At 36.4% G+C, this 12552-nt stretch overlaps 1 protein-coding gene across 4 annotated transcripts in view; it reads right to left on the bottom strand.

Moving 5' to 3' along the window:
- Positions 1 to 12552, bottom strand: part of IGF2BP3 (insulin like growth factor 2 mRNA binding protein 3) — a 90322-nt gene that overhangs the window by 15505 nt on the left and 62265 nt on the right. For 3 of the 4 annotated variants that reach the window (XM_081971652.1, XM_081971655.1, XM_081971653.1), the window contains exons 11-14: positions 8658 to 8789; positions 7532 to 7567; positions 5686 to 5805; positions 513 to 587 (exon numbers count right to left, since the gene is read on the bottom strand). In XM_081971652.1, the coding sequence (XP_081827778.1) occupies positions 513 to 587; positions 5686 to 5805; positions 7532 to 7567; positions 8658 to 8789 (363 nt within the window). The remainder of the gene's footprint in view (positions 1 to 512; positions 588 to 5685; positions 5806 to 7531; positions 7568 to 8657; positions 8790 to 12552) is intronic. The other variant, XM_081971654.1, reaches the window with a different exon arrangement.

Here is a 12552-nt window from a genome sequence, read left to right as displayed (position 1 = left end):
AAATGGTATAGGGTTTCCTGCCTAGGCAGGGGGTTGGACTTGAAGACCTCCAAGGTCCCTTCCAACTCTGCTATTGTATTGTATTAATTATCCTCAACATTTATAGCTTTAAAAATCACAATGGAAATTTTAGTTTACTGTGCAGCACTTTTGAACTTATAAGCAGCTTAGTAGTGTTTGATTATCTAATTCAAACAGAATGTTGAAACTGTATTCAGAAATGTAGCAGTGCAAAGCTTTTTTGGATATCCAAAATGCTATAGTTATAGGCACCTATTGTTTCTCTATCCCAAATATAGGAAAACTTCTCAGCAGTTGAGAGCCATACTAATGGCCAGAAAGTTTTCCTTTCCATGACTAGAAATGAAAAGAAATCAAATTTTTGGTGATTTGTCACAAATGTTACATTGATAATTGAAAGGGTACTGAGGACTGTAAAAGAGGGTAACATATTATTTGCACACCTTTGCTGTAACAAACAAACAAAGAGCATTGGAATTTTAAAATGTTACCTTGAATTGTGCCTCGGGTGGTCCAGTAATTATCACCATTCTCAGTTTGGCATCTGGTCCTTCAGGAGGTGCTATCTAGAACGTAAGTGATATATATATATATATATAATAGATTATTAGACACTTCTCTGTTCCCTGGACTATAATGAAAACAATCAATCAATGTTTATTATGGTCATTGATCAGCACTACAAATAAAAGTATTAAAAACAATATTAAAAACAAAAAAATACAGATATTTGTATTGATCTGACAACTGTAGTTGTATGTAAGGAAGATCAGTAGTTCCCAAATATTTTATTATGTGAGGTATTATAAATTCAGTACATGAGTCCTTATAGGAGATGCAATATGGCAGGACATGAGCTATAGTTTCAATGGCCCTTTGTCCACGGGGGCACAATCTCAGCTAATGTGGTATATTTTTTTAGGCATTCAAAACTGTTGTGGAAAGTGCATTGTAGCCTGCTAAAGTTTGATTATCTTGCTGCTTTAAAGGGGAATGAAACCACTTTTTAAAAAACACACTTATTTTAATTCTGAAAACATTGGTTAAAAAGCTTTTCATGAGGGTGGGTATCCAGGTAAGATTCAATGGCAAACTAGATGTTTCCAAAAAGCAGGGATGTAGTTGTGGCAGCAAACAGTAGCCAGCAGTGATTTATGGCTGGTAGTCTTTCCAGATAAAGAAAAAAATGTCCACCTGCCCCCTGAACTGCTGCTTCTCATGAGGAAATGGAAGGTTTCCTTAAGAGTGGAGTGGCAGAAGTTCAAGGAAGAAACAATGTTCTTCCATATACACAAGCCACAGCCTTTTAGGGGATAGCAAACTCTGAAACCTTCAGTTTTGAATACAATCAATTGAAGCCTTTGAATACAGTGAGACAAAGACTCTCAGTGACTCTCAGAACATTTTGAATTATAGAAAGCAAAAATGAAATAATACTTTGAAAAGACTTTAAAACAACAGCAAAAAACTTAACAAGATTTTGACTAAGAAAGTTATAAAAAGATAGGTCTGCACCAATTTGAAAGATTGATATTTTGGAAAAAGTACTTTTGGTGCTACTTGGAATTAAACAAACAAACCTTCATGGGAATGTTGATTCTTCAACATCAAAGGAAAAAGACAATAGGCAGAATTTATAAAACAAGGCAATATGTATAACATGAGATCAACTATGTCATTAAATCTATGGAAAGACAGATTGGATTAAAGTCTTATGGGTATAGCAAAGGTGAAAGCAGGAAAAAAGGAAACATTTTGTTTTAGCTTTATACTCTATTTACTTTTACATTATAAATATAGTATTCCTAGTATAATTAAAATAATAGCAACTATCAGGAAAGACTTGATGAGGCATTGATAGAAAAGGAATTACTGCAAAACTATTAGAAAAGATGTTGGAAGAGATAAGGAAGTAGTTATCTGAATCTGTGACAAGTATTAAAATGAACGGGCTTTTGAAGATAGAACAAAAATGTTTATAAAGATGAAAAAAGGATGAAAATAGAAGTTATAAAAATATGAAAGAATGTATAGGATATATTAAATTGATGAGGAAGTAGACATTTTAGTAAGTAAAACAGAAATCCTAAACAGGTTTGGGGGAAAAATTGCTTCAAACTTAAGAGCAGTTCCAGAAGATCCTGGAAAATACACCAAAGAAAACATTGTTTGATCTTTAACAAGCTTTTTGGGATGGGATGAAGATGATATAAGGAGGCAGAAATGACAAGTATATAGAATCAATATGTGATTTTCAAAATTAAGAAATGTACCTAGGGGTATTATTGTGTACTTTGTCAGAAAGAAGACTAGTAGTAGCAGCAACATTTTACTATCAAACTCAAGATTAATAAGGCAGATGTGATTGTGCTTAAGGAAATCCTGATTAGAAAACTGAACAAACAAAAATAATATTTTTATACTAACAAGCTCAAATAGAGAAAGATACCATTTTGATAGGCTTGGAAGAAGTGATCTCCACATTTTATCATGCTTATTACGACTTGCAAAAAAGCCCCCCGCCCCCCCCAAAAAGGTTAAAATAGATATTGCGATACAAAGAAATTTAAAAACAAATATTCAATTTAAGTCAGAACTCCTCTTGCTGAGACTAACAGATAGTTAGAAAAGAGTTGTGGAAGACTGCTTTTTTAATATGATCTGCTGCAAGATTATATTCACAAAAATTGAAAGTTTCTGAAATAACAGAAGAATGGCTGATGAGGATGACACAATTAGCAGAAATGTCAAAACTGACTTGTTTGATTAGAGCAAGTGTTAGCAACCTTAAACACTCAAAGAGCCATTCCGACCCATTTTCCACAGAAAACACCAGGAGCCACAAAACCTGGGTGGGCATGGCCAACGTGACATCACTCACTCCCATCCCATCACTTGATACCTCCCCCCCAACCATGCCTACCCAGCTGGTCATTAGGACAGAGAACCGGATGTGAAATTATTTACCCCCCCGCCCCCCCCTTTCTATCTATCTCTTGTCTATCTGTCTCTTTCTCTCTCTCTCTCCTTTCCACTATTTGAGCTCCTCTGAAGAAATTAAGATTTCAAGTACAGCTAAAGTTTAGCTCTCAGATAGTTCAAAGACTTTTATCTGTTATATCAAAGGAAAGGAAAGTGTGAGAGAAGAACAAATGGGAGTTGGGAAGAGAAACCAGGACATGAAATGTTTGATGGGTACAGAGATGAGACTGGCTCCTGGGGCATTTTCTGCAGGTTCCCCTTCAACCCTGGCAGTGCCCTGGGATACCTCGCTGAAATTTAAATCATAGGGCACATAACAAGAAATTCCATCAGGGAGAATGCATACTTCCGTTATGACCTATTGTTAGTTTCAATGTGAGGAATTTCAATCACTCTTTCAGAACTTGATTTCTCCCTGGTGGCACTGGATTTCTTTAACAGCACAACTCAGGAATGATGGGAATGTAGCGCAGTAGCCGCTGGAGGACCATCACATCTTCCTTCCTTCCTTCCTTCCTTCCTTCCTTCCTTCCTTCCTTCCTTCTCCTGATTTCAACTTCCTTCCTTCTCCCCTCCTGATTTCACCTTCCTTCCTTCCTCAAAAATAACAGCAGCTGTTGTTTGTGACTGAAGCTATTCCGGACTGTTATTTAAACACACACACACACACACTTACACACCCTACACCTATTTTATTCCACTTCTAAGGGGAAGGGAAGAAGAGACCCAAGCAGATCCCTAAATAGCCTCCTATCCAAATTTCGACTGATTTCCTCTCTGATTCTCTGAGGAACAGACCACACTCATTTGGGACCGCCAGGCCTTTATTTTCACCATTTATGGGGGAAATTGGATTTTTATTGGGTCTTGTTCCTGCCGCATGCCAAAAGGAAAGCCAGTCAGGCTTCTCCTCATAGAATCCCTCTACCCTTCCTCCTGCTCTGTTCCCCCTACACCTCACTCAATTCCACTTCAGGACAGAGGAACACGTGCTGGAAACACTGTTGGGCTGATGTTGGAGTGCGCCTTCTGACCCTCTGGCGCTTAGCCCGCAACTCTATGTGCTCCTCCAAGCCTGGCATGCTGAGCAGCTCTGATGCCTCTGTCCTCCCCCCCGCAGGTCCCAGCCATCGTTGCCAAGCTTCCACAAAGGTGTGACACATTTCAAAGACAACAGCTCATATCTGGAGGTGCCAAGCAGTGTCCTGCTGTGAGAGCCGGGCCAGGCCTCTTCACCATCAAACTCACCAATAGGGGCACTTCTGCCAGGCCATTCCCCTCCCCCTCAGCTTTTGTGCTCGGTGCTCAACCAGGGGATGGGAGTGTTTTCCCATGCTGCCCCCTTCTTTCTTTTGGCCCCGATGAGGGGGGAGGAAGGCCAAGTTTGGGGGATGATCCCTACCCCGCAAGATCTGCCCCTGCCATTCTCTCCCAACTCTCTTTGTTGTCAGCAATAGCAAATGTACCACAACGAAGGCGGAATCCTATTGCTGGGCAAAGGCAAGTACAGGGGTTCTTCACTCCTGCACGAAGGCTCCAACCATGGACACTGCCATGACAAGGCAACAGATTTTTCATCCCTCTGCCGCAACAGGTAGCTGCAGCAGAGGGATGAAAGTGCCACATGCAGCTCCGGAACTGTGGGTTGCCAATACCCGGATTAGAGAAAGGTCAATAAATACATTTATTAATGATTGGAAATGCCTTACAAACTGTTTTGCTGGACAAAGAAAAAAAAAGATTGGTTAGAAAGGACTGACTATGGGGTAAAAGGAAATTATGTTCAATTATGTTGAAATTATGTTAGAGAGAGGGGATAAAATATAAATCTACTTACAACTGTTGTTAAGAAGACCAGAAGCTATTTCTTTTCTTTCTCTTTTATATTTCTTTCTTTGTATATTTTCACATACTTCCTCTTTACTTTTCTTACTTTTGTCTTTCAAAATCTGCATTGTTTTTATTCATAAAATTTCTTTAATAAAAATTATTTTTAAAATCTGTTTATGGATTTTTACAGTACAGCTGTTAGTAAGTCTTTCTAAGGTACTTCTTTCATTTGAATCAAACAGTTTTATTTAAATATACATCCTGCTATCAGACATCTACCATTTTGGTAACTAGAAATTACTGGAATTATTTGATTCTGAATTATTTGATTAGCTGATTGTGAAGAAAAATAGTAATATTAGAGTACCTTCTATCTCCTGAAAACTTTCTGCTATGTTGTTGGTGTACTAGCTTTTCTTTATTCAGCGGACATGCCTGAACTTGAACTCTGTGAAATGAACTGAAGTCTAGGCAAGTGGACTTCTCAAATAGTAAACCATTTGCTTCTCTTGTTTTGAATTAAACATTAAAAGTTGTGTGGGAACAATTAAGCTGCACTTCAAAAACATGGCCTAAAGGTTTCATGCTAAGAACAATTATCTAAAAGTCTCGACCACCAAGAGGATTTGGTGTTTTTTTTTACGATTTCTATTTCACCTCTCAAATAACTTTTAAAAATATTCTTGTAATTATCTTGTCTCTGTATGAGCCAGGAATACCCATTCTAGAAATAGGAAGTACCAGTTACTGCTTGATATGCAAGGCAAGGAGTCTAAGGTAGCCACAGAACAGGGCCTGTAAAAACATGCTCTGAAGAATCAAGAAGACTGTGGTATAAATAACTTACGTTACCTTAATAGAAGCACCTGCAAAACGAGAAAGTTGCTTGATGTGCTGCCCTTGCTTGCCAATAATGGCCCCCACTGCTAAGGCTGGTATGAACAGATGAACTGTCTCAGATTCTGGTTGTTGCTGGAATGCAAAAGCAAAGAAAACACGGGCGGACTATGAACAACCACAAGGCTAAATTACTGTTAAGCCAAGATTATACCTATAAATATTAGGTTTAAAAATGTAATTAAACATACAATTTAAATAAAAGACATAACGGAGAAAGATAATTACATAGATAAACATACAAATCATTAACTTCAAAAAAGCAGTGTTTTAAAATGAAGGGTAGGCAGTAAATTCAGAATATATGCAGTAAAAATATTTAAAATAGCTGCAGCCTTTTCAATAGAGAATTTTATCAGCTTTTGCTAATGTCTTTCACATGTTTCATGTTTTTTTAAATACAATTTTTTATAAAGGACATAGTTGTAATTGATTAATATATTTATATGGCTGTCCATCTCACTCTGAGCAGAAAGAGTTTTTTAAAAAGGCATAAATGTAGTAAACATGCCAAACACAATAATATTAAAACACATAAATACACACACACTCACGCACACATAATTCGATCAGCAGCAGAGCCACATTAAACTCTTTATTAATTCTATGTGATTTATAAGAATACTTTTTAAAGGAATTAAATGCCACTAAGAATTTCAATGATACAGATTGCAAATTCCATATTGAATTTTAACATATTCAAGAGATCTTGCTGCATGTAATATTATTGTTTACATTTTATTTATTTTATTTATTATTCATATTTATAGACCGCCCCCTCTCCCGAAAGGGACTCGGGGCGGTGTACAGTCACTAAAATACGTTATAAAATACATACAAAACAGTTAAATAATTAAATACGTAGGTGGAGGAGGTTGCAAGACTGTACATAGAATAATAAATATTAAATATAGTATATAGTGTATTAAAAACTTTTTAAAACCCCAAACCCAATTAAAATGAATAAATCCCCGGGAGGTAGAACTAAGAAAGTGCCAGGCCAGCTGATTGAAATAGGTGAGTCTTTAACTTTTGCCGGAAGGAACGGAGGTCAGTGGTAGTTCGAATGTCAGGGGGGAGGTCATTCCAGAGGGTTGGGCCCATCACAGAGAAGGATCTACTCCTAGGTGTCGCCCGCTGGCATTGACTAGCAGACGGCACCAGGAGGAGCCCCTCTGTGTGAGCGGATAGGTCGCAGGGACGTGTGTGGTAGTATAACACTAGCATACTCCCTTGATTTTTAAGAAAGCCCATGTACCTCATTTTTCAAATATTATTAATGGATATAAGAAAACCTAAAGAACATCTTAATTTGGTTTTAAAACCAACTGTAATTCTTTTTGCAAGCAAATCTATTCAGGTGTACGGGTTTTACTTTATAATCAAGTCTAGTTTTATTTTTATTATAAAATTTAACTAAGCCATTTTTTGAATACTTAAATGCTTGTTTTACCATTTTACAAGTTTTTCAAATGGATGAACTTGTTCATCTATATTAAAGTAAACTGCTGAAAATTTTCTACCACTATTAAGATTAAATACATCACATTTAATTATTATCTTTTTAATATGTATGTTGCATTTCTTTATGTCAGAGAGGAACAAATAGTCAACCTTTGCAATCAACAAAACTGTTTTAGAAAAACTATTGAAAGACTAACAATAGAATTAACTATCGTTAAAAATACCTCACTGAAACACAATTTATATAAACAAATGAAAATGAAAAGAAAGTGTCACATATACACTTTTTGTCTCTAACAAATATTTCAATGATTTAATCTTTGCATTAGATCAGTACCTGGCCTCTGTAACCGTAGGAGAGAAAATGGCAGAACTAGGAGAAGGAATAAAAAGTTTTGAGTTATTATGTAGCTACAAAGTCCAACTTCCCTTGATAGTGATTAACGGTTGAGAAGATTCCTATGCATTGGTTTAAGCAATAAATCACATGTGGGCTTGGTTTTTCGTGCATGACATTTAGGGCAGCCAGAAATCGAGTAAGCTGCCAATAGTCATTTTAAGTAATGGCTGTCCTGACTAGAAAATTCTGGAAACTAAAGTTTATGAATCTTGAATCAGATTCGGGAAGACTAGAGATGAACACATGAACTAAACAACTCATCTTCTTCAGCATAAGACAGCTTCTTGTATTTTCTTTAACACAAATCATGTTTATTGAAAATCCCAAACAATACCTTCTACAATAGGGGTGTCAAACTCGATTTCATTGAGGGCTCCCATCAGGGTTAGGTTTGACCTGGAGGAGAGGGGGTGTGGCCAGGATGGGCATGGCCACTTTTATGTCACTCATGTCGGGGGTTCCTGTGGTGGCCCTGCCAGAGAAAACAGGCTCCTGAGCTCTATTTTTGGCTGTGACGGCCTCCTGCAACTGAAAATGGAGCTCAGGAGGGCTACATGTGGACCTCCTGAGCTCCATTTTTGCTGGCAGAGCACTGCGTGTCAGTCCTTTGCTGTTTCCAAGGCGGCCCCACGGGCCTTGAGTTTGACACTCCTACAAAATACACTGAACCATAACATTCTTGCCATAATGATATATCACCCCTTAGACTACTTTCCAGGAACACTGCTGGATTTCACACACACGAACACATACATACACATCACAATTAAAGGAAAGGGCCTTCAACATATTGTTTTAAATAAACAACTTCAATGTGCAATATATATTCTCCATTTCTGGTTCTCTGAAACATAGCTGGTTACTTTCTTTTGACATACATACTCTTTTCTAAACATTCTGTGAATTATCATTTTCTTCACATGTTGTGCTATTCTAATTCACGATTTTAATATTACCTAAAAGTTTTTTCCATTAAATTGAAAAGCCAACATATCTGTGATGCAATATATAAATGGGAACAGTTATAACCAACTGTCCAAAATGTACAAAGAGATAGAATTACCCCAAATGGAGGATATGAAGAGGACGCAGTGGCTGGAGCAACACCCACTGTGGGAGGTGGTATCCCTGAAGAAGAAGGTGGGAATAAACCCAAGGCATTCAGATTTAGCCCTGGAATTAAATGTGCTTGAAGCTGAAATAATATGGAAGATCATTAGTTCAGCAACATAATTAAAAACAATTACTATCTGAAATAAAGAATTCTTGCTTGCTTGTCAAAATGTAATTTAAATGAAGTGAAATTTCATGTAGCTAATTAATTTAAAAATTAATACAATACTTTATCAACTTATCTAACAATATAAATACTATTCTGTCAGAAGCAACTGTTGATTGATTCTATGAAATAATGTAACATATTAACAGCAATAGCACTTGAACTTATATACTGATTTGCAGTGCTTTTCAGCTCTCTCTAAGCAGTTTACAGTCAGTATATTGCCCCCAACAATTTGGATCCTCATTTTACCCACCTTGGTAGGATGGAAGGCTACCTTTAAATCTGGATGTTCTACAAGTTTAGCCTTCACAGATAATTAAATACACAAAGAAAGATTATTACAACATTCACTAAGGAGAAATAAGAACTGTCCTCTTAAAAGAGTTGAAATTATCATGAAATCACCTTGGGCTGAAATTTTCTGCTTATTATGTCTTTCAATATAATGGCTTACAGCACTTTTCAACCACAATGACCAAGAGAGAATAAATGCACTTACAACTGGAGTGCCTAACAAACTACTCTGGACCATTAGTAAAGCATCATAATCAATGTATTTTTTAAAAATATATTTTTATTATTTTTACATTTAAAACAATGCAGTACGGCAGTCAAAGTGACCATACATTCACATTATACACAATTAGTCACAGCCATTAACTATTAGCCTACTTAGTGCATTATCTATCCTTCTGTCCAATCACAATATACGGTTTGTTCCAGTCTTGTCACCTTGGCGTATACCAATCATAAAATCTGTTCCAGACTTCAAAATATTCTGATTCCCCTTTATTTTTAAGTTCAAGAGTGAGCCTATCTGCTTCCGCACAGGCCAACACTTTTCTGATTATATCTAGCTCTGATGGTGTGTTTTCTTTTTTCCAATACTGCACAAAAGTTATGTGCGCTGCAGTTAGTATATGTATAATTAGATAAGAGTACATTTTTCTTAAACCGCTCCGATATTATGCCTAGGAGAAAAATTTCTGGTTTAAACAAAATTTGGTCTTCCACCATTTGTTCCAACCATGATTGAATCATTTTCCAATATCTTTTGGCCTCTTTGCATGACCACCACATATGATAAAAAGTGCCTGGTGTTTTTTTACACTTCCAACAATTTGGGGCCATTTTTTTAAACATTTTGGAGAGCCGTGCTGGGGGGAGATGCCATCTGTAGAATATCTTATATTTTCTTTATATGCCGTAGCCAATGTTAGTTTCCGATTAAGTATCCAAAGTTTTTCCCACTTAGCCAATTCTGCATTATAACCAAAATTTTTCACCCAGGCAACCATAGTTTCTTTGACATGTTCTCCCTGAGTTTATATCGCATTTATATATCGCGTTTATAGCGCGTCCTTCCGACGCGCCCTAAAAAGTTGGCTTTTCCAGCAAGTCGGCCTGGCCTGTTAATTTTATCTAATTTTTTAAATGTTATTGTTATATTAATTGGGTTTGTTTTTTTGGATACTTATCTAATTTTCTTTTAACTTTTGTGATATGTGTTTTTTAATGTTGTACGCCGCCCTGAGTCCTTTGGGAGAAGGGCGGCATATAAATCCAATAAATCCAACCCAATCCAAATCTTCTAAGGTTAATATAAACAGCAGCGGGGATAGGGGACAACCTTGTCTTCTACCTTTCTGGATTGCTATACTTTGCATTAATTCACCATTAATTATTACTTTGGCTTTTTGATTTGTATATATTGCTCCAATTGTATTTATAAATTTATCCCAAAATTCCATGTGTTCCAATTGTTGATGCAAGAATTCCCAGTTCACATTGTCGAATGTCTTTTGGGCATCGAGAAAAAATAGTGCAACCTGTTTTTCATTATGTACTTCATAATATTCAAGAATGTCCAGCATAATTCTCATATAGTTTTTAATTTGTCTTCTGGGGAGGAATCCATTTTGATCTATGTGGATAAACGATGTGAGGATTTTTTTTCAACCGTTCTGCTATTATCAGAGCAAAAATCTTGTAATCTGCGTTTAGCAATGAGATTCGTCTGTAATTTTGTATGAACATCTGATCTGAGTCCCCCTTAGGTATTAATACAATGTTAGCCTCCGTCCATGATAGCGGTGTCTTCACCTCTTTCAACACAGCATTATAAACTTCCAACAGTGTTCTTTATATATTTCCGCTGGCAGTCCATCTGGCCCTGAGCTTTATTAGTCTTTTGTCTTTGTATGGCCTCAATTATCTCTGATGTTTTAATTTCTTCATTGAGCATATCTTTTATTTCCTCTGGAATCTTTGGCAGATTTGACTTTTCCAGATATTGTAGTATTCCTTCCTTTGTATAGTCTCAGTTTTCTCTATATAATTGTTCACAGAACTCTTGGGTAATCCTTTTCTTTTCCTCTAGTTGATAGCAGATCTCGCCCTTTTAATCTTGTAGTTTATTGATCCAGTTCTCTTCTGCTTCCTCAGCCTATAGGATAGCCACCACCCCGGTTTATTTGCATTCTCAAAGAAAAATTTTTTTTTTATAGATGTGCCAATTTTGCTTTTTCAAATATAGCCAATTCATGTTTAATCAGTTCCATACTTCCTTTTATACTTCTATTTTGTGGGGTTTTTTTTTTTGGAGTTCACTCTCTACATTTCTATACCTTTCTTTCAACTCTCTTATTTTTTGATTGTCAATTTTTTTCTTTCTAGCTGTAGCAGAAATTGTGACCCCTCTTATAAATGCCTTAGTTGTATCCCATAGCTTTTGTATGGACGTCTCTCCTGGCCAGTTTTCTTAGAAGAAAAATCTCAATTCCTGATTAACTCTTTTAACATATTCCTGATCCTTTAGGATTGTTCTATTGAATAACCAACGATAACTACCCTTTTGTTTTTTCCATGTAATCCTCATAGGATTATGGTCAGCCCATAAATTAGGTTCTATGTCTATCTCCTTCACTTCCGATATTAACTCCATCGACATCCAGACCATATCTATCCTTGACCAGGATTCATGTCTATTCGAGTAAACGGTGCATTGCTCTCCCTCTGGATATCTTTCACGCCATACATCATAGATATTTAATACTTTGGCCATTTGGAAGAATGACCTGGGCAAAATTCTCCTAGCTCCTTTTCTCCTCTTTCCACTTTTATAGTCCCACTTCTGGTCAACTATAGCATTGAAATCACCCATTAAACAGACATTTTCGTTTCCCATCTCTCGAATAATGCTATGTAGTCTATAATAAAAATTTCCCTGACCTTTATTAGGTGCATATATTATAACCAATAACACCTTTTTTGGGTTTAACATTATTTCTACAATTAATATTCTCCCCTCCTCATCATGATAAATTAATTTAGTCTGGATTGTGTCTTTAACATATAGTGCTATTCCTCTTTTCTTTTGATCAGCTAATGCCGTGTAGTTTACCCAATGTAGGATATGCCAAGGTCTGGATCTGTCTTTTAGTTATATGAATCTCTTGCAGTGCAATTATATCATAATTCAAACGTTTTAGTTTATTAAAGTTTGTTTTCCTTTTCTGGGGCAGGTTTAGACCATTGATATTCAATGATAAAATCTTGATTTCTCCTGACATGATTCTATGTGTATTTAGGACATGTGTTGCCCTTATCTCTCTCGCTTCTCTTGGTTCTTCCCCTTTTTTCTCTAAAACGTCTTTCTCTTTCATTGTCTCTGCTA

This window comes from Natrix helvetica (genome assembly GCF_964273705.1).
Source record: "Natrix helvetica genome assembly, chromosome: Z".
NCBI lineage: Eukaryota > Metazoa > Chordata > Lepidosauria > Squamata > Natricidae > Natrix > Natrix helvetica.
Note: the sequence above shows the minus strand (reverse complement) of the source record. Positions and strands in the feature narration are given on the sequence as shown.